Source organism: Pelobates fuscus, chromosome 13, assembly GCF_036172605.1.
Source record: "Pelobates fuscus isolate aPelFus1 chromosome 13, aPelFus1.pri, whole genome shotgun sequence".
NCBI lineage: Eukaryota > Metazoa > Chordata > Amphibia > Anura > Pelobatidae > Pelobates > Pelobates fuscus.
Window position 1 is genome coordinate 23,021,246 of NC_086329.1, and position 27,330 is coordinate 23,048,575.

The 27,330-nt window shown below is 40.1% G+C and overlaps 1 protein-coding gene across 1 annotated transcript in view; it reads left to right on the top strand.

Annotated features, from left to right (window-relative positions):
- The window catches only part of ITPKA (inositol-trisphosphate 3-kinase A), a 94,192-nt gene extending 66,862 nt beyond the window's left edge, over positions 1-27,330 (top strand). The window contains exons 3-7 of the mRNA XM_063440142.1: positions 2,571-2,784; positions 13,067-13,271; positions 24,308-24,409; positions 24,518-24,589; positions 25,819-27,330. Coding sequence (XP_063296212.1) covers positions 2,571-2,784; positions 13,067-13,271; positions 24,308-24,409; positions 24,518-24,589; positions 25,819-26,019 — 794 coding nt within the window. The 3' untranslated portion in view covers positions 26,020-27,330. The remainder of the gene's footprint in view (positions 1-2,570; positions 2,785-13,066; positions 13,272-24,307; positions 24,410-24,517; positions 24,590-25,818) is intronic.

The window sequence follows — 27,330 nt, forward strand, 5'->3', positions numbered from 1 at the left end:
GGCACTATAATGTTCCTTTAATTAGGTATGTAAACTTAAGAATGTGGAGAATTTTTCAAAAATCAAGTACAGCACAAAAACTAGAAAAAAAGAAAAATAAGTGGTTATAGAGCCTACAGTATCACTTTAAACTTTAGTGTGATTATTGAAATAAATATTATAAAAAAAAAAAAAAAACACACTTTCATTATACTTTTCTTATTTGGTTTTTTTATTGCACTGTAGTTATGATATAATAAACATCTTATTGTGGGAAGTTGCCTTAGGATAAATGTGATGTGTCCCAACTGTCAGGATCTTACCTCAGATGGGAGTCTGAAGCTCAGAGATGTTCGCTCATCCTTGCAGATAAACTCAGTCCAAGGTGACCAGGTAAGAAGCCACCTGGACTGTGAGTCTGTGCACGGGGACTGTGCAGGAAAGGTGCTCCAATACGCAGCACAGACAAGGTCACAAACAGAATGATAGTCAAGGTGTAGCTGAAGTCAGAGGATGCCAGAGGTCAGGATAAACGAGGAGTAGCTGAAGCCAGAGGATGCCAGAGGTCAGGATAAACGAGGAGTAGCCAAAGTCAGAGGATGCCAGAGGTCAGGTTAAACGAGGAGTAGCTGAAGTCAGAGAATGCCAGAGGTCAGGATAAATGAGGAGTAGCCAAAGTCAGAGGATGCATGAGGTCAAGATAAACGAGGAGTAGCAGAAGTCAGAGGATGCCAGAGGTCAGGATAAATGAGGAGTAGCCAAAGTCAGAGGATGCCAGAGGTCAGAATAAACTATAAGTGGAGCCAAGGTCAAAAGCCGGGGTCAATCTGGATAACAAGCTCAGGAGACTAGAAAGCAAGAACTACACACGTTAACCAGAATCAAAGAACTGAGAATGTACTCAGAGAGGGGCAGTTTTTTATACCCAGCTAATGAGCGATCTGCCTCAGGTGAAGCACAGGCAATAGCCACAGAAGAAGTCCAGCCCCCTAGTGCTGCAGACATAGCCAGGTATAACAGGGCTAAAACTACTCAAAAGTACAGGATCTGCTGTGGCTCAGAGGCAGTATAGCAGGCCCAGGACAACAAAGGACCCAGGTTCAAATCCCCTGGCAACTGTTGGGTGAGTGGACGGTGAGAGCCATCCAGATGTTAAGAAACACTTATTTTTAACCTGCAGGCTTCAATTCATGGCCCTTTGGGGTTCTTATGAGATAAGGGTTATATAAATTGTAACGGCACCCCCAGGCATAAAAGGGTTAAACCGCCGTTTAGTAGATCTTCCCCTTCCAGAGACTCCCACACTCCAACTCCCAGCTACTGCAGAACCCCAGACTCCCGAACAGGATACCAAGTAGCACTCCAACTCCCGAACTGGAACCTCACAAATAGCTGCTAGCAGACGAACAGGAAAAGAAGACCATTAGCTTACACTCCTGGCAATCAGTCTCTAACAGCATACAGTAAATCCCCCCAAGAACGAGACAAGGCTCCGTGTTGAGGGTCAAGCAGTGGTCTGTTTAATGGCACCAAAAGAACCTTCTTTTATGACAGTTTCCCTTATATAGGACCACCCACAGGGTATTACAAAATAACCAATCATAGACGTACATTACAGAAGACACTCCCAGCATTTACACACAAAATCCTCCCCTCTGCCTGTGATACGATTATGTTACACAATGGTTTAACATAATTATCACAGACAGTAAAAATACAGTTTTTCCACATACCCTCTAACTTTAAAACCATACATCCAATCTCCATAATCTCCATAAACTCAGCATACTTTAAACATAAACACTCTGAAAAATCATACCAATCCCTCCAGTGGATAAAAAGATAGCCGGAAGTCCTTTATGACCAACCACAAGCCCATTTTCCTGCCCAAAACAGTTCCATAGATTTGGGCTGTGCGGCCGGTCAATTTCTTGTAGAAAAACGGCTAAGTCCCATTCAAAGGCACGAACAGGTCCGTTTGTGTAAATAGCACATTAAAACAGTATGTTCGAATTGTCGAACGTACTTCGACTTTTACCGAAGTGTCGAAGTGGAGGCGACGGTAAGGGTCAGCGGTGTTCGTGTATTTGCGTAGCCGATTTTAGTTCCACAGATTCTTTAGCATACACCTCTGACCGCGTTCGACTAAATTAAAATGGCCGCCGCCCCGTGTTCCTTTGTCGAATGGTGGACACTTTGACGACTTTGACAACTTCGGCTGCATCCAAAGTGCCATATAAAAAGTGCCAAACCTTCCCCAACAGTATTTAAAGGGCCAGAATGAGTGACATACACTCTGGTATGGCCGAATACTGTTTTTTTAAAGGGCCCAATATCCCAGGGCCATAGTCCAGAGGCAACAGGCGGGCAACCAGGCTCTTCCAATGCAATGTGGCGAGATTGGTCTCGTCACATAAATCACTACAAATGACTACTTGTGTGCTTTCTATAGAGTCATTTAATGTTATCTTGTTTGCAGGCATGTAACTTGTCCAGCTCGATAATTGTCAACTATGTGGCTTTATCACTTACAGAGTCACTATGTATTTTATGTCTACTTAATGCAGTAATTATGGTTCTTATTTTTATAGGAAGTTTCAAAGCAGCAGCTGGTGGTACAATTTTGAAACGATACTCGGAGAATGAGAAGAATTGCTTTGAGTTGCTAATGAACGATTCCCTGAGCTGCTGTGTCCCTAGGTTTCATGGAGTCGTGGAAAGAGATGGTGAAAGTTACATTCAGTTGGATGACCTACTCAACAACTTTGATGAGCCCTGTGTTATGGACTGTAAAATGGGAGTCAGGTAGGAATGCTACTTTTTAAGTTGTTTATTTTTCCATACCTTCAATGTTCACCTGTTTTTGGGAGAGTCCCTAGTTTGAGTTCATGTCCTTCTACTATTTTCTGCTCTAAAGTCATTCTTTTGTGGGAGCAACAATTTTTTTTTTTTGGTGTTCATAACAATGTAAGCCACCGCTTCATAGAAATAAAACTTACAGCAGAGCTGGTGCAAGGAATTACAACATCCGCCAAAGGACGCATATACAACACTTACACAGTGGCGCTTGCACGATTTTTGGAGCTTCTTGATAATCATCCATGCCACACAATTGAGTTGAGTTTATTTTGCAAGATCAAGACTTCCTATTGTGGCTGTCTACCTGTCTTTTAAGAGAAAATGCAGTGTTTACATTAGAGCCTAGGGATACCTCCAGTGGCCACTAGAGGTGCTTCCTAGGTGACCATCAGTGTCTTCACGCTCTTCATGGAGGCGCTGAACATTCCTCATAGAGATGCATTGATTCAATGCATCTCTATTAGAGGAGATGCTCATTGGCCAGAGTGGTGTTTTGCTCCGCACCTGCCCCTGGCCCGCCACCTTGGTGGAGATCATCAGAAGTGACTATCTCAGCCAATCCAATTCTTTCCTATGGGAAAGCATTGTGATTGGCTGAGATCATTCATTCTTATTATGTCAGACAAGGAGGTGTTTTGAGTGTGAAACCAGCACCGGCAAATCTGCTCTGCGCTGGAAATAAGGTGAGTTTTTACTAGCTTTAAGGGGTTCATTAGGGTGTCACAGGGGGGCTAAATAGTTAGTTTAATACTATAGGGTCAGGAATACATGTTTGTGTTCCTGGCCCCGTAGTGTTTATTAAGTTTACTTGTCAAGTCCCTTTTAAAGACATTAGGAATTCAACTCTGAGAAATTCAAATTTTAAAGTATTTGCCTCAAACCCTACATTTTACTACTCACATTTTAACCTGACATTTCAGATAGTAAAGTCCTGGGCTTTTTAGATAGTTTCTTTAGGCTATACCATAAAACTACATCTTCGAATGTTTGTTTTCACCTTACCTGTTTATTTTTTCATGTAAAGTAAAATGATCAGTATGCTCAACAGTCAGTACAAGACGTACTGTCCTAAATTGAAAGTACGTAGTTGCACCATACTGTGTCATTTCACAATGTCCAATGTTTCTATGTTTCTGATGAGTATTAGGAGTATGAAATAGGAAGCAAATGATTTTGTGCACATGAAAGTTTTGTAAAATGTTCCAACTTCCCACATTTTGATGTGCATATAGGTACAATTCAGCATTTAACGCCACAACAACATAGACAGACAAATAGAAACTAAAATAGTAGTATGAAAAATGCACATAATAATTTATTTATTTTTTATATGAACAAGCAAGTCTTATTAGTGATTGTATATGTAGTCAGGAGTAGAGAGACGTGTACAAGGTTCTATGCTTTGTATAGATGAAATCATAGAATATTAAAAGCATGGCATAAGCTGACTGATATAAAGACATAGCTATTAGGGTAGGGTAGCAGTTTGACATGCTAGAAAAATATTCAAGGGAAACGTAAGGAAACATAAAAAATAACAGGAATAACTGGATGTGAGACAGATAATGTTGGACTGTCAGGATGGCTCACTGCAAATGAGTTGGAGGTGCAGGCCCGAGGCCAGAGTCAGTCGACTCCCACAAGTGATAGGGTGAAGCTGCCTGTAAGAGAGTCCATGTGTAAGGTTGCAGAGTGGATCCCAGGTGTTACTCTCCCCAAGCTCCAAAACTCCACAGGAGTCAACTCCACCGCTTCATGGGCTCGGAGGTGAGGGCAAAGGCTGCCGCTTTCGGCAGGTAGTCTTCCGCACCTGGGCGCACTGTGAGGAGGTAAGGCTTACAGTGCCTCTTGATTTATGCCGACAAGTAGGCAGTTGCGTCCGTGATTTCTGTAGCTTGATTTATGCCTTCCCACCTTTTGTTGCTCGCCCTTCTCAGCTTCTTTCCGGAGTGTGAACTGAGCAGCCTCTGCCCACTGTTGGAGCCGCATCCAGAAGCAACTGAAGATATCCTCTAGGCGTAGTATACAGAGGTCTGTGTTGCTACTGTGAGCTGTATGTTTTTTGTTAGGTCTCTCGTGCCTTGCGGGGTGACAGCCGCCATCTTAGGTCATCGTGGTTTGTGTCAGTGATGGCTGGAGGCAAGAGGTAGGTAAGGCTTGGCCAGTATGTAGCTGTCCAGTGGGGACCGGGATAACCCCCACCGGTCCAGAGGAGGGGGGGGTATAAGGTCAGCAGGGCCACACTGTAAACCTAGGAGCGGGAAAAGCGTCCGCCTCCTCCCTGCTTCATGTCCAGTAGGCCGCAGGTAAGCGTTTTGAGCTTTAGGAGGCTGAAAAACACGGGTGAAGTATCAATCAAGTTGCCTCAACACTCCCGACGTGGGTAGTGCACTTTGGTGAGTATGTCAACTCAGTGTTTGGGATCATTTCCCCAAAATTAACTGAATAGCTGAGAGCCTCTTCTGCATACGTCTAGAAAGCTCCAAGGTCAGATTCCGCCCCCCTCACCCCCCTTTTTTCTTTTTTAAACATATCAGAACAAATATTTAAACGTTCAAATTATAATTATATAGCTGTTCTTGAGAAACATGAAAGGTTGTTCACGTAGCCTGGAGTTAATTTTGGGGGAGTAAAGCTAACCAGTCGAACTTCTCCTGAAACCTATATATTTTCATGCATTACCAGAAGATGGGAATGTTTGTGAAATTCCAGTAGACTATGATTAGGTGTCCTAGCCTCTGTCTGACCATGAATGCTCACGGAATGTTTATAGATACAGAGGCAAAGTACAGATTCTCGTAAATGCATACATTATTATTTGAAAGGGTTTAATGATGGGCATGGTAATGATTTTAGTGAATATTAGAACTTTATAAATGATTATTTTGGTCCAGAAAGAACAAATTGAAGATCAGTCCAATCAAATGTGCCCTCAGTTCCACAACACCAAAAACCCAAATCAAGTCATAGTGTCGGTCAAATTAGGAAGTGAGGGCCCTTCTACTACAATGTTGGCATTTAGTACTGACCACCCAGCAAGAAAACTAAGCCAATTCCATGACCTGCCACTAGAGGGCTACGATAGGTGTCTCAAGTGAAAGATTACTATTTTTAGTTTACTCAAGGTGCCTCAATCTTTTATTTGTAATGTTTAGGGGGGAAGCTAGCTAAATTATACCATTTTGTTCTGGTTTTCAATTCTACTTCCGTTGCACAAATGCTTTGTCGTATATGTTAAAAAAAAAAAAAATGGGCAGCCTCTTTTAGTAAAACCTATTTTCCACATAGTAAAAAACTGGCAGTGTAATATATTGAATAATCTGATGCTAAACTTTATTGTATGCAATAAACCGTATTTTAGTGCATATTATTTTACGTGTGGATGGGACTTTGTGAGAAACAGGGGAAAAGATTTATTGTGTCCTATCTACTTTAAAATAATGTGCGCAAATAATGTCCAGCAGGCAAAATATATAAAAACAAAAACAAACAGGGGCGGGGCCTGACCACAGAGCTGAGCAGAAGCAAGTCACAGCAGCTCCTGCACTTTTATATTGATTTTACTAAATATCTGCAGATAAACAGCATAATCTGGCTTATCTTGTCCACTACTTGGTGGAGGACAACATTGTGCACACAGAGATACCTTTTGAGCCACCATATCTGAAGAATAGTTTGCTTTGGCTCTGCGGCCTACAAGCATGATTGGTGCGAGGGAGACGGACGCTCTCACGCTCCCACAGAAGGCTGAAGTCTCGTGTCTGGGCCCTCGTGTCCCCACGCCCCCTCCGGGCCGACGCGGTCATCCCGGTCCCAGGAGACTGTCCCCGATCAGCGGCACTCACACCGCCAGAGCCCAACAAGCAACAGCTACATGGCAATCTCGCAGCTTTCCTGAGGCGAATGGTGGAGAGGCAGAGGTGCCTAACAACATAGCTACACCACTTCTCGCCGACCAATGTAATTGTGGAAGACCCCTCTGGATCCCTGGCTCCTGCTGTGAGATGTGTTTGGGAATTCATACCCGGTCACTCCTCACTTAACGCCGCTGCCCCTGCCAGCCTACACAGCACTCCTGCTTTCCAGCTGAAACTGGCAAAAGATCAGGAACAAGCAAGGGTTCACACGTCTGGTGTTCACTCACCCATCTTCTCTCCTCTCTCAACACACATCACGCAGGACTAACTTCTATCATGTCACAAACCTTGCAGGTCGGGTGTTGGGTGAGCCTCAAGCAGTCTGAGGGACTCCCTTATGTCGTGGGCTGCACTCAGAGATGGCTCCTGTTAATATAAGTGTCAACTAAGCTTTTCTCTATTCTGAGCAGTTGATCCTGTATGCAGTGCTTAAGACCTACTCCTTACTCTCTCTGTTGTCTACACAGCTCTGCATTAGGTACCTCTTGTTCTAATTTACCAAAATGTGCTGTTTACAACATGTATACATTTACTGATGGAAATGTTTACTTCTCCGGACAATCTATAAATGTGTGTATCGTTATTCTTCCTTTAAACATACACATCAAAAATAAAGAATTTATAAAAAAAACAAAACAAAACAAAAACCAACAACCTTAATTAAACAAATAATATAAAAACTAGGTACACGAGTCCCCATTAACCAGGGTGTGTGTGGATTAAAGATGTCAGGTGGTCATCCCGCGTAAGCCACTGCTATGTAAATAAATGAAAGTGGGGGCAAGATGACCCCCATATAACATATAGTAGAACACATAAGCTGCAGGTGCAAAGACTTACAGTGTAATTAACTAAAGTGTGAATTCCAAGTAATTTTCAAAGTCAAAATAATCAAACTGAAAGTGTAGCCAACTCCGAGAATTTTTCCAGTTTGTCTAGTTTGGCCGTAGATTTGAAATTCACTTTGAAGTCTCACTTTGGTAAATAACTCTATTAATAACCATTTATAAAACCCATCCTGTTGGTCTGTTAAAATATAGGGAGGACTTACTGGTAATGCCATCACAAATGTAAAATAATAATCCTAGCTTTTTTAACTTTTTGCCCAGGTGACTGTAATGTCCCTTTAACCAATTAATAATCTACGTAGTGTAACATGGAAGATGTACAATGTTTAAAGGGAAACCATAGTGCCAGGAAAACAAACTTATTTTCCTAGCTTTATATCTTCACCCTCTGTCGCAGTCCCACCCTCCCCCCCAAGGTGCAGAAGGTGTTAAAAAATCCCTTCTGTCACTTCAGTCCAGCCCCAATGTCCCTTGGCGCTTGCTTGGATCTGCCTTCTCTCCTGACGTCGGCAATGGCTTTCAATGCTTTCCTATGTATTTTTGGGTGACTGGACGTCTGGTAGACAGCCACTAGAGGTGGAGTTAACCCTAGCAGGTAATTATAAATACCTGCTCAGGGTTAAGGTACCTGGGACACTGCACCCAGACCACTTCAATGAGCTAAAGTGGTCTGGGTGCCTATAGTGTCCCTTTAACTGCAACAATGATTTGTCCAATGGATTCTCCTTCTGGCCTGCAGTATGTTACTGCTGTACAATGTAGATTTCTTGACTACATATTTGTTTGATTTAGTTTTTTTGAAAATTCTTTAAAAATTGTATAGAAAGCCAAAACGATAATCTATTAGTTGAGGAACTTTCTGAATATGAATAGTATAATAAAAAAAAAAACACTTTGCCTGCAGAAATGTAGGCAAACCTAGTTATCTAAACAAATAAAATGCTGGGTCTTAGGTACCCAGCTTAGCTTTGTCTACCATCAATCAAGAAAATATCTTAAATCTCATACACTCATTGACCCTGTTAGCGATCACATTTTTGTAAATATACTGACCATTGCATTAAAATGTAACATATCACCACATGCTCTTGGCTTATAAATGGACCAATGGTTTGTTTGTGTGTGTGTGTGTGCTAATACATGCATATATATGTGTCTATTGTACAGCTGCTTTTAATATTTATATATGTTTGTGCATATTGTGTTTGTATGTATTTGTATGTGTGTGTGTGTGTATATATATTCATTGTATATTTTAATAATGGGTGGGATCTTCAGAATTTAGAATAAGGTGTCATATAAAAGTAATTTAGTTTGTTTTACATTTGGGAGTGGCACGACATCACCCACAAACATGTTATCCATTAAAACCCAAAGGCAAATGTTCAAGACCTGACACGAATTGCAATTGAATGAGTTTCTACAGTCTGCTTTAAGATAAACACATTTCAGTGCTGTTTAAACCAGCTATACATGTGTACAGACATTACTGAATGAACCCATCTGCTGCTGTTACTAGTTATACGTTCTATTTGTGAATAGATAATAGGCCTGTGGGAGATCTATGTGTATTTCTCTACAGAATGTACTGTAAGATGCTTGTAAATAAAAAAAGGAATGGTTCATGAAAGTCACATCCCCTCTCCCCCCCTCCATGGTTTTAGTGATGACTTCTGCTTGGGGAGTCCCTGTGGTTGTAAAATAAACAAAATATATATTACTACAGTAGACTAAGAAGAAGTGATTGACCACGAACTTCATATTCCAGTTAAGAAACTCTGTAGGACTTATTCTTGAGCTATCATAAATGTACCAGTAATTAAAACAGGAACCGGTGAGCCTTGTAAATGTTTGTTATGGCGTTGCAGACGTATTTGACAATGGACTACAAAGCATAGTGAGTTGCAGTAAGTAGACTGCTGGTTTAAACACCTCGGGCAAAAGTAACTACTGTTAATCCAACCTGTATTGTCTATTAAATGCTGATAAACAAGGCCTGCACTACTTTCTCCTAAAGGGATAGTCTAGACAGAATTCCATCTAATGTTTTTCAATGCATAAGAAATGAATTGAAAGAGAAAATATTTGGCAAAAAATGTAAAATGAAAAAAAAATTAAAACGTGAATAAATGGGCAAAAATAAACAAACAAAAAAAACATTACGCTTTTAACTGTCCTCCTATGAATGGTTTGGTCTTAGTAGGTCTGTCCGCAACTGCATGTAGGTCCCTCCCAGACCATGTTCGGACTTCCAATCAGGAGTTCCAGAGTCTCCTTTTGGTCTATGGGGATATATCTTCTTCCACAATCCCCAGCAGAGCATAATAGGTTAAATAGTTTATCCCCAAATAGCATTTTAACTCTTCGCATAGAATGATGTGAACTGTTCTTTAAGCTGATGGCTCAGTATGGCCGCCATCTGCTAATGCACAGAGCTTTGTTCACTTTTTGACTGAACCTGTTAACGTATCAGCTGAGCTGTAGATCGCGCATGGATCCTCTCCTATGGTGTGTGCAACAGTTTCTTAAACTCTGATAATACAGTATGCAGTAATGCATTTAACAAAGAAATTAACTCATTAATTATTATTTTTATTTATTTATTTATTTTACCCCATGCAGCAGGTGAGTGGCAGTGCAACACTTTTCATGTACTGCCCATATCAACAAAGAAAATATTGTGGATTTCGCAAACACTATGTATGCAATTTTTTTGCATTTTGGGATAGCAGTATTCAAATTTTTTGGATTGACATATATATTATTATTATTATTGCTATTTATATAGGGCCAACAGATTCCGTAGCGCTTTACAATATTATAAGAGGGGGGAATTTAACTATGAATAGGACAATTACAAGAAAACTTACAGGAACGATAGGTTGAAGAGGACCCTGCTCAAATGAGCTTTCAGTCTATAGGAGGTGGGGTGTAAAACACATTAGGACAGGAAATGGCAATCAAATATGGTGGGTGTGAAGCAGAGCTGGAGGAGAGAGTAGAGTGCTGCCCTTTAGGATAGAGCAAGAGCCAGGTAGAAGTTACTCTGGGAGGCCATAAACTTTCTCAAAGAGATGGGTTTTAAGGCACTTCTTAAACAATTGAAGACTAGGGGAGAGTCTGATGGCGCTAGGCAGGCTATTCCATAGGAAGGGAGCCGCCCGCAAGAAGTCCTGTAAGCGTGAGTTGACCATACGGGTGCGAGCAGCGGACAGGAGAAGGTCAATGGCAGAGCACAGAGACCAGGAAGGGGCATACCTATGGATCTGTGAAGAGATATAAGAGGGGCTAGAATTGGTCAATGCTTTATAGGTATGGGTTAGCACTTTAAATTGACTCCTATAGGACACAGGAAGCCAATGTAAGGACTGACAGAGGGGTGAGGTGTGAGAGAACCGACTAGAGAGGAAAATCAGTCTGGTGGCAGCATTCATTACAGACTGTAGCGGGGCAATACGGCTTTTGGGAAGACTAATTAGGAGAGGGATACAATAATTCATGAGGAAAATGACTAGAGCATGGACAAGCTCCTTAGTAGCATCTTGCGTAAGAGAGGGGCGAATGCGGGCTATGTTTTTAAGATTGAATCTACAGGACTTGGTAGCATGCTGGATGTGAGGCTCAAAGGTGAGGCCAGAATCAAGTATGACACCAAGACAGCGCGCTTGCAAGGATAGACTTATGTGGATACCACTAACTTGAAGGGAGAGTGAAAGAGGAGGATCAGTATTAGCAGGAGGAAAGACAAGGAGCTCAGTTTTACAGAGATTTAGTTTCAGAAAGCAGGAGGACATCCAGTCAGAGATGGAAAAAAAGGCAAGCAGTGACACATTGCAGGACAGCAGGGAAAAGGTCTTCAGGGGGGTGGGGGGGGGGAGGGATATGTCTGGGTGTCATCAGCATATAGGGGGTAGTGGGATCCAAATAAGGTAATACGTTTGCCAAGAGAGGCAGTATAAAGAGAAAATAGAAGGGGACCAAGGACAGAGCCTTGGAGGGCTCCAACCGAGAGGATGAAAAGAGGAGGTATCATTAGAAAAGGAGACACTGAATGAGCGTTGGGAGAGATAAGAGGAAAACAATGAAAGAACAGAGACTGAGTGATTGAAGAATTTAAAGAAGGAGAGCATGATCAATTGTGTCAAAGGCAGCAGAGAGGTCAAAAAGAATTAGTATGGAGTAGTGGCATTTGGATTTAGCTGCGATTAGGTTGTTAGTAACTTTGATAAGAGCAGTCTCAGTAGAGTGGAGGGAGCAAAAGCCAGATTGAAGGGGTCAAGGAGAGAGTTGGTATTGAGGAAGTGAGACATACAGGTAAAGACAAGTCTTTCCAGAAGCCTTAACCCCTTAAGGACCAAACTTCTGGAATAAAAGGGAATCATGACGTGTCACACACGTCATGTGTCCTTAAGGGGTTAAGGAAAAAGGGAGCAGGGATATGAGACGATTTGTAAGAGGGGGAGGATGGGTTGAGAGATGTTTTTTTCAGGATCGGTACAACAGTGGCATGTTTAAGGTCAACAAGTACAACACCAGAATAGAGAAAGCAGTTGAAGATGTGTGTTAAGGAAGGCACAAGACAAGAGGAGAGAGATCTGATAAGGTGAGACAGGATCGGGCAAGTGGTGGGGTGAGAGGAAAGGAGAAGTGCAGCCACCTCTTGTTCAGTAACCGGGGAAAAAGTCTGAAGGGTAGGAAGGCATAATCTACGTGTGGTTGAGAAAGAGAAAGGCAGGGTGGGGAGAATTCTTTACTTAGCTGTTCAATCTTGTCGGTAAAGTAGCATGCAAAGCTATCAGCTGTAAGGTTAGTTTGAGGGGTGGCTACAGCAGGGCGAAGAAGAGAATTAAAGGTGCCAAAGAAACGCCTGGGATTGCGGGAGCATGAACTAATGAGAGGAAAAGTATGACTGTTTGATGAGGGCAAGGGCTGCGCTGTATGAACATAATATGAATCTATAATGGAGAAAGTCTGACTGGGTGCAAGACTTCCTCCAGGAGCGTTCAGCACAACGGGCGCGTCTTGGCAGGTAGCGTGTTGATTTAGTATGCCATGGCTGGGGGCGGGCACTTCTCGAGGTGCATGTTTGGAGCGGGGCTGCAGTGTTCAAGGCAGAGGTGAGGGTAGTGTTATATGTGAATATATCCATTACAAGTTTTAAAAAAAAATTCAAAATATATTCTAGTTACTTAATGAATTCTTCTGTTTTGAAGTAGTCCATGTTGTTCCTTCTGGTAATAAAAAAATGAAAAGAATCTTGCACACTTATAAACTTTGTGCATGTTGTAACCATATAGCAGGGCTAAATGAGTGTTAAGAAGTGGCAAATGCAAGGATTCTTTATACTATGTCTATGCCTTATCACATGAGCTAAGACGCAGATTAGAGAAAAATACACATCTTTAGACAGATGATAAGCGCACTATAGATAACGAGATATATGTTTGCGTTTGTATTATTTAGGACGTACTTGGAAGAAGAGTTGACCAAGGCCCGTGGCAAGCCAAAGTTAAGGAAGGATATGTACAAGAAAATGATCGAGGTGAATCCACAAGCGCCTACGGATGAAGAAAATGTTCAGCAAGCTGTGACAAAGCCTCGGTACATGCAGTGGAGAGAGACTATAAGTTCAACGTCAACACTGGGCTTTAGAATTGAAGGGATAAAGGTAAGATCTATCTGCTTTCCTTATAATGGTTTTGTGTTTTCACTTACTTGAATTCACTGCTGATGGCCCTCGACGCTGGGTCAGCTTTCGTCCACACGCCTCCTCCGCTGACGTCAGCCAGCGGAGGAGACCTAATGCGCATGCGTGGCAATGGACTCACTCGCTTTAGGATTTCCCCATAAGAAAGCATTAATCAATGCTTTCCTATGGGGAAAATCTGACGCTGGAGGTCCTCATGCAGAGAGTGAGGATGTTCAGAGTCAGATAACAGACCAAAGGTCTGTTTCGATTCCGGAAGCCCTCTAGTGGCTGTCTGGGAGACAGCCACTGAAGGCATACTTAGAGCTGCAATGTAAACATTCTCTGCACTAGGTGCAAAAGGTACAGTGCACCCAGACCACTTAAATTGGCAGGGTGCCTACAGTATCCCTTTAATAGTGTCAGCTGCAGGCCTTGAGTGTGACTCCCTGTGTAACTTTTACTATAATTTGCCAATTTCCATGAGTCCCCCAGGCACTTGTTCTAAAACGGTATAGTAAATTACACTGGGAGGACACCAGTGCATTCTTGGCACCATAACTACTACAGCAGGCTGGCGTTTGGAATGTTTTTTTTTTTTTATTATTTTTTTATTATAAATATTCCCCTTCTATAAAATTGAAAAAAAGTAACACATATGCATAACTCCTGGGTGCACGCCCTAATGATTTGTGCCTTGCACACTTATGGAATTGTGGTTACCTTTGTAAAATACCACCACAAAAGTGGGCATGATACAAACTGACAAAAGAAGGAATAACATATATTTACAATGTTACTTTCAGAGTTCTCTCTAAAGTGTCAGCTCTAATAAGAGTTTTTTATTTTTAATCAGGCACTGCAAACATTAACAAAAGCAGAATAAAATATTTGATGAAAGATCTTATTACGCTTAAACATGGGGCAGAGATAGGGAAGTAAAATTGATTTATTGTAAGCCTTATTCAGGAGTGTACTAGATAGTCTTTCACCAAGTAGTTCTCATCCTTTCTACTCACTCACTCACTGCAAAGCACCAACACATTAATCTTCATGTAATTAATCCCTATTTAATTGTGTTTACACCATAAACCATTATAATATTAAAAGGACACTGTAGGCACCAAAATAACTCTAATTTAGTGAAGCAGTTTTGGTGTATAGATTATGCTTCTGGAGTCCATTTAGGAGTTAAATCACACCTCCTCTACACAGTCTACCTATGCATGTATATAGAGAGCTAATGTTTAAACTTCCTTTATTGAACATTCAGTTTAATTTATAATCCCTTATCTCCTGCTCTGTTAATAGCCTTCTAGAACCTGCACGAGCCTCCTGCGCGTGATTTAAGTTCAATATCAGGGCAGGAGATATAAAACTTCTGAAGCAAGTTAACAACTGATTGACCATAAAACCGTTTGTTTTCATGCAAGCTGTGTGAGTGACAGCCAGAGGAGGTGTGACTTAGGCTGCATAAACAGAAACAAAAGTGATTTAACTCCTAAATGGAAGAGAATTATGCAGTGAGACTTCAGAGGCATGATCCATACACCAAAACTGCTTCATTAAGCTAATATTGTTTTGATGTCTATAGTGTCCCTTTAATATCTTTTCAGTAGTTCAAAGTTCTGTCAAGTCCATCTAGTCTTGTTGTGCTAACTTATGTCTCGTTCTCCTGTGTAATACATTGGCAGTTTCTAAATAATCCTAATACATACAATCCAGACTTGATCACTTATCTCAATTGGATATTGTATCATTAGTGGGATTGGGAAAGCACTCCTTGCCACGGTAATCGGCCTCATATATACAACTTTGCGTCAAGATCTTGCAGTGCTACAGTTTGCTGCTAGACCAACACAAAATGTTCAAAAAAATCAAATGGGGAAAAAAAGTGGAAAATCAGGTAGGCAAAAATAGTGTTTTGAACATCACTGTAGACTGCCTAGGGCACTAGTTCATGCTGACGTCTGAAATTCTTATTCATGCTTAGTCTCAGAAATTGTTTTAAAAAAAGTGAGATGAAGCTGCACAATTTGGCACACACTGTTTACTTATCCAGACAAGCAAGGCATGTGAGTTTGTCGGCTTACAAATGGATGCACAGCTTTAGGCAGTTGGCATGTAGAATGGGAACAAGATTTGAGTACATGCAGTAACTGGTAATAACCCAGATATTTTTATTTTTTTTTGTCATTTAAGTTTTTATCTGATCAACATATCACAAGTACATAGAGCACAATTTACTGTACTGAGTGTTCTAAAAAGCAGGAGCTCAGATAAACTAAACTATGAATGCTTTCGTTAACTTGCCTTGTTAAGAAGGGGGTTAGTGATATATGCTAAGGTGTTAGGCTGATAGATGGTCTAGCTCAGGGGTAGGCAACCTTCGGCACTCCAGATGTTGTGGACTACATCCCCCTTAATGCTCTGACACCCATAATGCTGTAAAGTAGTGAGACTCCCGATAAACAGGATCTATAGTGTGTCCACAGAATCTTAAATAGGGGATAACCCTTGGATAAATAATAAATGTAAGAACTGAAGGTGGACCCAAGCCCAGATGAGCTCAGGGGCACCAGGAAAGATTCTATGAGTCTACTCTTTATGGACGAAATAAAAACACCTTTATTGTAGGGTATATATTCCCCAGAAAAGTAAAGGAAACTTATAAATAATACTAACACATCTAATAAATTGTAATTGAGGGAGGTAGTAATATATACAACTGAGATAGGAGTGAGCGATTAAATCTTACACAGTTCATTACTTGAAACCATATAGTCAAGGGTTTCTTTAAGTATCCATGTAGTCTGTGTAGGAGATAGACAATATCCACTGCTTGTAAAAGACTAAAAGCCCTTGAAAGAAATAAAGAAAGATAGTATCTCTTATGAATAGAGCTATTAACTTAGTCAATTGTAGGATTGAACGTTGATACAGTTAGACATTAAAGTCTTAAACATAATACCAATTATATCCAGGACTTGCACGTCTTATGTAATATATTGCTATTACCTCTAATTGCTGAGCTTCACCAGAGTGCCTAAGATGAGCTGCCTATAAGGGGTTAAATGCCCCAAATTGCTTAGTATATTGCTTACAAAAAAATGGAAAGCTTGTGCAGGAATTTAGAATTTGTAATCTCTCCAAAAGATTCTGTAGCATAGCCTTAAGAAACAGATATTCACGCTATTGCTGCTGTTGAAGAGTTACTAAACTAAAACATCACGGCCATTAGCTCTGTAAAGCACCAAGTTGCTCTAATATGATATACACATCAGTCTCCTATATTCACATCTACCTCCCCCACCTAGTGAACACACAAAAAGTGCTGGTGATAGTTAAAAAAGCATAACCTAACGCACGTTTCGGCGCTATGCAAGCGCCTTTTTCAAAGGTAAATGTGACACTGCCGCAGGCTCGTTTTTATATCTCTTTACTTTCGTCAGATAACCAATCACAGGGCGCATCTACTTAGTTTCTCTCGCGCCAGAATTAGGATGGGCGGTCTATGTGTCTTAGCTCCGCCCATCCTCGTCATTGGGGGCGTGTTCAGATGCTGACGCCCATGTGATGCTGGTTTCGTCATGACCAAAAAAGGTATGAGATTACGAAACGCCATTAATGCACATAGTACACCTATCCTAAAGAACAATTCAGGACACAGTTTTACTCCCAAGGTTGTGGAGGGCAAATGCATATATCCTTATTCCATACATGTCCAAAGCACGATTTATTCATATCTTAAAGGCACAGTATATTCCAGAAAACAATCAAGGAGGACAGTCACATACTAATTGTCCCCAAGGATATGATATGATATGTGTCTCAGAAAGTCTAAAAAAATGAGGATGAATGTTTGTTTATAGGATGCAATATGTCCAGGGAGCGATTGAGCTATTAAGGGTACGGTCTACTACAGGAATCATAGAGAACTACAGTTATTAATTTATTGCCAGAGATATAATGTAATATCAAAAGCATAGAGGGTAGTGGTTGCCATAAGGAGAGATATTTCAAAGAAGGAGTGTATTGAGGCGACATAGAACGCCAACATATATAGTGGTGCTTTAAATAATTCTGTTGTCCTCATATCTATCCTTGCCTTGTTATAAAAACATCTCTATTATATGTGGTCTGAATAGGATGTACATGATGACGGCGTACACTTAATGTAGATCCCCATTAGGCTCATATACTTCCCTGCTGTATGATAGGGAGTGTAATCAATGACCAAATCAATTGAACAAAATTCACAATATACGGACTTCATCTATGTATGGAAACGGTACATAGATGATATCCTAGTGATATGGACAGGTACCAGGCAATGTTTTGAGGAATTTGTAGCAACATTGAATGTGAACAACATAAACTTGAAATTCACTATGGAATTTGGTGATCAAGCCCTCAACTTCCTTGACTGTACATTCACAATAAACGAATCCTTGGAGATCAACACTACCCTCTTTCGTAAACCCACATCAACAAACAATATGCTTAGATGGGAGAGCTATCATCCTATCCCTCTGAAAAGAGGTATCCCAGTGGGGCAGTACCTTAGGCTAAGAAGAAATTGCTCATCAACTGAGGATTTCAAGATGAAAGCCAGGGTATTAAGAGAAAGATTCAGAGAAAGAGGGTACCCTATAAGATGCCTGAAACAAGCCTACCAAAGGGCACTGGACAGTGATCGTGAAACCCTTTTGCAAAACAATAAAACTGATACGGATAAACAAATCAGATGTATAGCTAACTATGATGCAGGCTGGGAGGAAGCGAAAAAGATCTTAAGCCGATTCTGGCCACTCTTGACACAAGACCCACACTTAAAGGACACCATCTCCTCTAGAGTGTCTGTCATGGCCAGAAGAGGGAAAAATATAAAAGATATATTAGTACCCAGCCACCTATCTACATCTAGACATACATCCAAGAATTGGATAATGGTGCAGGGCACATATCAATGTGGGAGATGTGTAGCATGTGGTTTTATCGCTAAGGGATCTAAAACAATGACTGATTCAACTGATACCACTACAATCCCCATAAAACAGTTCTTCAATTGCAATACGTCTGGAATGGTTTACTTATTAACATGCAAATGTGGCATGAAATACGTTGGAAAAACCATACGTCCATTCAAGAAACGAATAATGGCCCCAGTGGCCAGACACGTTAGGTCTCAACATATGGATACACCCAGCTGCATCAAATATGCGGGTATCGAGAAGATCCGGATGGGTAGGAGAGGTGGTAACCTGGACCAGGCCCTCAAAAGAAGGGAATGCTACTGGATCCACAAACTGGACACCCTATCACCTAAAGGACTCAACGAGGGGTTTACATTCACACCCTTCATTAGTTGAGCGACCTTAGGAAATCCATAATTGTAAATATGTATATATGTATATAAGAGTTTGTTTACTCGTGACTAAGTTTGATTCGACACCAAAGATACAACAGGGGTATAATACTTAACATAAGCTAACTCATATTGTTACACTATTCTAGTACATTGATTACACTCCCTATCATACAGCAGGGAAGTATATGAGCCTAATGGGGATCTACATTAAGTGTACGCCGTCATCATGTACATCCTATTCAGACCACATATAATAGAGATGTTTTTATAACAAGGCAAGGATAGATATGAGGACAACAGAATTATTTAAAGCACCACTATATATGTTGGCGTTCTATGTCGCCTCAATACACTCCTTCTTTGAAATATCTCTCCTTATGGCAACCACTACCCTCTATGCTTTTGATATTACATTATATCTCTGGCAATAAATTAATAACTGTAGTTCTCTATGATTCCTGTAGTAGACCGTACCCTTAATAGCTCAATCGCTCCCTGGACATATTGCATCCTATAAATAAACATTCATCCTCATTTTTTTAGACTTTCTGAGACACATATAATATCATATCCTTGGGGACAATTAGTATGTGACTGTCCTCCTTGATTGTTTTCTGGAATATACTGTGCCTTTAAGATATGAATAAATCGTGCTTTGGACATGTATGGAATAAGGATATATGCATTTGCCCTCCACAACCTTGGGAGTAAAACTGTGTCCTGAATTGTTCTTTAGGATAGGTGTACTATGTGCATTAATGGCGTTTCGTAATCTCATACCTTTTTTGGTCATGACGAAACCAGCATCACATGGGCGTCAGCATCAGAACATGCCCCCAATGACGAGGATGGGCGGAGCTAAGACACATAGACCGCCCATCCTAATTCTGGCGCGAGAGAAACTAAGTAGATGCGCCCTGTGATTGGTTATCTGACAAAAGTAAAGAGATATAAAAACGAGCCTGCGGCAGTGTCACATTTACCTTTGAAAAAGGCGCTTGCATAGCGCCGAAACGTGCGTTAGGTTATGCTTTTTTAACTATCACCAGCACTTTTTGTGTGTTCACTAGGTGGGGGGAGGTAGATGTGAATATAGGAGACTGATGTGTATATCATATTAGAGCAACTTGGTGCTTTACAGAGCTAATGGCCGTGATGTTTTAGTTTAGTAACTCTTCAACAGCAGCAATAGCGTGAATATCTGTTTCTTAAGGCTATGCTACAGAATCTTTTGGAGAGATTACAAATTCTAAATTCCTGCACAAGCTTTCCATTTTTTTGTAAGCAATTTGGGGCATTTAACCCCTTATAGGCAGCTCATCTTAGGCACTCTGGTGAAGCTCAGCAATTAGAGGTAATAGCAATATATTACATAAGACTTGCAAGTCCTGGATATAATTGGTATTATGTTTAAGACTTTAATGTCTAACTGTATCAATGTTCAATCCTACAATTGACTAAGTTAATAGCTCTATTCATAAGAGATACTATCTTTCTTTATTTCTTTCAAGGGCTTTTAGTCTTTTACAAGCAGTGGATATTGTCTATCTCCTACACAGACTACATGGATACTTAAAGAAACCCTTGACTATATGGTTTCAACAGTAATGAACTGTGTAAGATTTAATCGCTCACTCCTATCTCAGTTGTATATATTACTACCTCCCTCAATTACAATTTATTAGATGTGTTAGTATTATTTATAAGTTTCCTTTACTTTTCTGGCGAATATATACCCTACAATAAAGGTGTTTTTATTTCGTCCATAAAGAGTAGACTCATAGAATCTTTCCTGGTGCCCCTGAGCTCATCTGGTCTTGGGTCCACCTTCAGTTCTTACACCCATAATGCTGGCAAAGCACCATGGGAGGTGTAGTCCAAAACATCTGTTTTGCCGAAGGTTGCCTATGCCTGGTGTAGCTCAACTAGTTATAAGTTAAATTAGTTCAAGCAAAAACAGAGAGCTGGATTGTAAGACTAACAAGAGCATAATAATCCACCCAGGAGGCCCCTGTGGAGGTCTATTGGGGAACAAGTGCCTGTATGACTATTAAAAGGGCAGATGTTTTATCAAAAAAAAATAATCTGATAAAGCAAGATAAAGATTAAATAAAACCGTTGCTCTGCATTAACTCTTATTGAAGGCAAAAAGATAGATGGCACAGTGTCAGCGAGAGACCCAGGACCCAGATAAGCCTATACCCTCCAGTCTCCAGAGGCAGAACATAGTCGGGCTTTGGTATAATATTCTTTGGGCATGGTAGCCCACGTAATGGCAGGTGTGGTATCCAATTGAGGTAGTGCTACGTCCACCCAAATTTCTCGGCTTCTCAAGGAGTCCCAAAATATGGCCCTTTTAAACCTAGGCCTGTTGATGTGCTGTGCTCAGGCTCTACTGCCTTGAGATGTTCTGGTTGTGCTCAGGCTCTGCTGCCTTTAGATGTTCTGGTTGTGCTCAGGCTCTGCTGCCTTTTAGTTGTTCTCAAGAGTGCTCTAGGACTGGAGCCGCTATCTCTCACTGGTTTCTCGGTGGTAATCTTTGGGGTGAGTGTCCATTTGACGTCTTGCTGAACAGGTTGATGTAATCGATCGTTCAGCTGCCATCAGAAATCCGTGAAGATTCTGTCTAGCTTAGACATGGTGTCAGCTTGGTTACTGCAGTAGTTGAGTCCATTTGCTGCGGCTGCTATTTTAGAGGAGACTCTGTGTCTGCTTAATCAAAGGGCAGCACTATATAATCTTTTTATAGTTGTTGGACATAAAAACATAGAATGTGACGGCAAATAAGAACCATTCGGCCCATCTAGTCTGCCCAATTTTCTAAATACTTTCATTAGTCTCTGGCCTTATCTTATAGTTAGGATAGCCTTATGCCTATCCCACGCATGCTTAAACTCCTTTACTGTGTTAACCTCTACCACTTCAGCTGGAAGGCTATTCCATGCATCCACTACCATCTCAGTAAAGTAATACTTCCTGATATTATTTTTAAACCTTTGTCCCTCTAATTTAAGACAATGTCCTCTTGTTGTGGTAGTTTTTCTTCTTTTAAATATAGTCTCCTCCTTTACTGTGTTGATTCCCTTTATGTATTTAAATGTTTCTATCATATCCCCCCCTGTCTCGTCTTTCCTCCAAGCTATACATGTTAAGATCCTTTAACCTTTCCTGGTAAGTTTTATCCTGCAATCCATGAACCAGTTTAGTAGCCCTTCTCTGAACTCTCTCTAAGGTATCAATATCCTTCTGAAAATACGGTCTCCAGTACTGCGTACAATACTCCAAGTGAGGTCTCACCAGTGTTCTGTATAATGGCATGAGCACCTTCCTCTTTCTACTGCTAATACCTCTCCCTATACAACCAAGCATTCTGCTAGCATTTCCTGCTGCTCTATTACATTGTCTGCCTACCTTTAAGTCCTCAGAAATAATCACCCCTAAACCCCTTCCCTCAGATGTTGAGGTTAGGACTATCAAATATTCTGTACTCTGCCCTTGGGTTTTTACGTCCAAGCCATTAGCCATTTGGCTTATCCCTCCTGGAACATCAACCCTGTTACATATCTTAGTATCATCAGCAGAAATACATACCTTACCATCATCCAAGGTGTGGACCGAGCTTATCCCCATCGGTCTAAAGGGGAATGGGTCACCAGAATGGTTTTGTTGGGCCTCAGGTTGCTTCAGCCCGGGAGATTGTCTGCCTCTCTCATGTGTTGTGCTCACTAAGCTACTGTGTACTCTGTTAGTACGGCCAACAGTAGTCAGCAGCTTTAAGCCAACTTGGAGATAGGGTAAGTCTCTACCAAGCATGTATTGAATGCGTAAATAATCAATTAATCCTGCAATATTGGAGGATAGACGAGGAGCTCTCTCAAAGCACGTCCATTGAACATGGAGGTCATGTCTCGCTACCCCTCCCTCCCCGCCCTTAACCCACATATTTTAAAGTGAATAAGCAAGCAGACTTCAAGCTTTACCTACTGAGTGATCAGACAATAACCTGTTAAAAACTTTAACAAAATAAAGGAAAACTGTATGGATTTGTGCACCGCAAAAAAATTGGCTCAGCCAATTTGAATCCGCTGAAGAACAGTTTTGTCCGAGTAGTCAGAAATTCGTCCATGTGGCATTTTGGTTCAGACGCATTTTGACCTTGCGATTGTTTCAGGAAAAAACTAAAAATGGAAAACTCCTTGTACTGCAAATGTATATATTTTGCAGTACGTCGATAAGCACATTTTCCTGAAATGTGGTTCACAGATGAGTAACCGATAGAGGGGAAAAAGTAGGAGCAGTGGAAAAAAAAAATCTATTTTTAGAACTTATAGATTTATTAAATATAAGATCTATAAATATAGATGTATTTATTTTTTGCTGTTATTTCTTTTCTTTTTGTCCATGTTGTTTGTCTCATGATATGTCAATACGGCATTGGGAGTTTCAGATCACCCACAACTCTGACAAATCACAATTCGTTTCAAAAACCAAATGCACAGATCTAAAATCAACAAGCTAACCTATGGCTCTGTTGAACAATACCTCAAAGTCTTTCTATAACATATGAGACCCGTTTTCTTTGTATGAAGAAGAAACCTTTCATTGATACATTTGCCAGATTTAATGTAAAAAGGGGAAACATTACTCATGATGAAACTGCATTATTGAATAAAACATTGAAAATCACTTAGCGTGTGTTAACCCTTTTTTATGTGATTACTTGTTTCCTTTTGAATTCAAATTAAAGAACTGGCAAATGACATCACAATACAATTAAGTCCACGCACAGCAGGCGTACTTGTTGCAAATGAGCACAAAAAAATCCTTGTTTAAGTTATCCTTTTCTCTGTATGTTATTTCTATGGACGCTGGCGTCTTCTCACTGTGAAAATCACAGTGAGAAGCGCGGATGCGCCTCTAGCGGCTGTCAATGAGACAGCCACTAGAGGCTGGATTAACCCATAGGTAAACATAGCAGTTTCTCTGAAACTGCTATGTTTATCGAAAAAAGGGTTAAACCTAGCTGGACCTGGCACCCAGACGACTTCATTGAGCTGAAGTGGTCTGGGTGCCTATAGTGGTCAAGGACACATGACATGTGTGACATGTCATGATTCCCTTTTATTCCAGAAGTTTGGTCCTTAAGGGGTTAAGCTTACTTTTCACACCTCACATATACATGTTTGTTAAATTCAGTGGCCACTATACATGTGAAAAATCTTGACAATTCCACTTTACAGAAATGGTTGTCTTTATTTTATTTAATGCCTTGCTATATTGTCATTGATTATAAAACATTACATAGCATTACATCTATACATTTTATATATGATCTCATCCCAGAGCAAATTGATTTTTTCATGGAACCCATATTATGAAATAGAATATATATTAGAATATATAGACACTGTAAAAAGTGACCGAAATCCATCAAAAGTGTATTTATTTATTTTTTGGCGTCGTCATTATGTGGTATTAAGTGTAGATTGATTAAAAATAAATGAAATAAACTATTGTATAAGTATAAAAAATAAACAGGTCCGATTACTTTCTGAATGCATCTGTAATATTGTTTGAAATAGTGTCCCTAGTGTTATTTTTAGTTTGTAGACATTTCATCTTAAGCAAATGTTTCATATTTCTTTAGAAAGGCGATGGGACTTGCAACACGAATTTTAAAACCACGAAAACCCGAGATCAGATCCGCAAGGCATTCCTTGAGTTCATTGATGGCAACAAAATGATATTGGTATGTGAGACTGTATTGACCCAAGTTAATGCACACTGTGCATTAGTGTGGGAGATTTCAAAAACATGGCTTGAATAACTATTGATATGACTCGTATCTCTTCTGCAGAATCAATATCTGTGCAGACTGCAAGAAGTCCGAGCCATTGTGGAGTCTTCAGAATTCTTTAAACGTCACGAGGTGAGGAAAAGGGTGGTTTCCAGCAGCAAAGGCTACAGTTATTCTTTAAATTGTTACTTCACGCACCATGACTTCTTAACTGGTTAGAAAGGGTCATGGTGCAAGGAATCTGTGTGTGCAGTGTTTCAGTATAAAATATATTATGGATATCAAGCCGCTGGAGGTGTAATTCTACCTCCGGTACCTGTGATACAATCTGCTTGAAACTGCATTCCAAGGTGACCCACGTGTAGTCTGTGCCTAAAATATATCCACGCACAGCATGTTGGCAACAGACATAACATTTTCTGTGCAGCCGTTGTCCCCACATCGATGCCTCCCTCCCCTGTCCTGCTCCCAGCAAGTGCTATTGTTGTCCTTGCACCCTTGGTCCAATTAAGATTTTCTAAGAGAAGCATTTCATTGGACCTCAAAGTATCATAAATGAAAGTGAATTGGCCTTAAGGGACAACTTTAGCGTGAGTATTTTAGACATCCTTCACATCATTTTTTTTTTGTTTGTTTTCCAACCTTCTCATGAATATTTATTTTTTCACTTTACAAATTGTTTTGCAATACTCTGCATGATAAACCACAATTATTATTTGTAATTTTAAAACCTCATTCTAGTTTAGGAAACTTCCTTTTTTTCTTTTATGTTACCTCTCTGTGGCCTTTGCAGTGAAAAGCGTAACAACACATAATTCCTGTCCAACCCATGCTGATATGCTACTGGTCATGGTGTAGTTGTGAATGTAACCTTAGTATTTTAGATGAATGGGACCCATGAGTGACTTCAATTATTGTGCACACCATTCCATTATATTTGCAAGTAGATAAAGTAGTCCCTTCCTATTCCTCATCCCCCACCAAAAAAATAGACCGCACTCAGCATGCATGTATGCCTGCAAGTTGTTAATGTGCTGTGCATGCCCCCCTTAATACTAATCCCATATGTTAATACCCAACCAAAACATTTGTTTAGTCTAAAAAAATAGTCTGTCTACTTTTTAAAAAAAAAAAACATTTTTTATTATTCTTTCATATTACTTGCCTATTTTTAATTTTGAAATTTTTTATTTTTGTGTTTACAAAAATATTTTCATGTATTTTCTTTTCTTGTTTATCACTTTTATTATTTTGATATTTTGCATTAATTATTTTTTTTGTTTGTTTCCTCATCTTGTGCGAAGATTTGAGGTTCACTGCAAACCACACTAAGTAGTGTCTCCTTTACATTTTTTTGACAGGTCATTGGGAGTTCTTTACTTTTTGTACACGACAAGAAGGGCAAGTCAAATGTCTGGCTGATTGATTTTGGCAAAACAACTGAAATGTCCGAAGGTAATACTCTAGATCACCGCATCCCTTGGCAAGAGGGAAACCGAGAAGATGGTTATCTTTATGGATTTGACAACCTAATTGAAATCTTATCTAGCATTGCATCCTGATGAGTACTTAAAACCTAAGCAACTGACCACTACACTAGGAATTTTAATCTTAATATATGACTACGGGTTATCTTTTGGTGAGAAATTTAGCCATGGATTTTACATTATGGTGATGGAACTGAAGACTCTTTTAAATTGGAAATTATGCTTGCTTACAGTGTACAGCTTTTTATACAGTCACGTAGGACCGCGTCCCTGAAGTCTGATTTCCAGATTTTTTTTTCGAGTTGAGAAGTCTGTGGAATTCCATTATTTGTCATGGTGGTCATCCTTCAGGAGTCTCATTCTACCTGTGAAGATCCGAGGAGATCTCATTCAAGGACCTAAGAAGACGAGAATCCTAAAATAATTTTGACATTACTTAATAAGGTTGCATTTAGCCTGTGGTGAACATTGTAACTTTGCTAAATGTATGAGCAATGCAGGAACACATTTTGAAAGTAAACATTTTATATCTCCGTTGGTGCTGGGTAGAATACTGTGATATAGCAATTTAATTTAATGAAATCATTAACAAAAAAACCTGCAAAAATGCAACAAATTGGATGAGGAAGTGGCATAAATCATTTACATAAGATGACCCTTTATATTCCATCAAGAGTGATAAAGGTAGTATTTAAATACCTACTACTACAATAATTCTATCCTACCCATCTGAACTAATTTTAAGTCGCAAGCCTAAGTACCAGCAGTGAGTGATACTAGGATGACGGGTTTTGTCTACCCCATACAACTGTAAATCAGTGAGTCGGCGCGTGTCAAACCCCTGTAGATCTAGAAATGTCACTAGTGGTTCCCAACATTCTACAGTATTTTATAGAGAACTCTATAGATTTACCTCCTCTGTGGCTGCTAAGACGATGAAGATGGCTGCTAAATATTCGTCTCTCTTAAATTATGCAAATCTGTGTCCGATGCTGTATCAAGTTAAAGCGCAGGTCATGTTACTTGGGAGTGAGGTCTCTTTCTTTAAACTTCAATACCACTCCAAATTAGCTTAAGAATGGTGTAGCAAAATTTTAAAAGCCATGACATGTTGTTTTCTGATAACAACACACTGACAGTTGCCAGATTTTACACGTTCTAGCCAGTGATTTTTGTTTTCTTCTTTATAACAACTGTCGTTTTGCAACAACAACAAAGTTATATATATTTTTCTACGGAGGCTTCTGAACAAAGTTAAGCAAACGGGTATAAATCAAAATTTCATTAGTTTTTTGTTGCTGTGATGATAAAAAAAAAACATATTTTAGGTAGTAGAGGCTGAGCAGATTTTTAATTTTGCTTGTGTTGAGGAACAAAGTGTGTTTG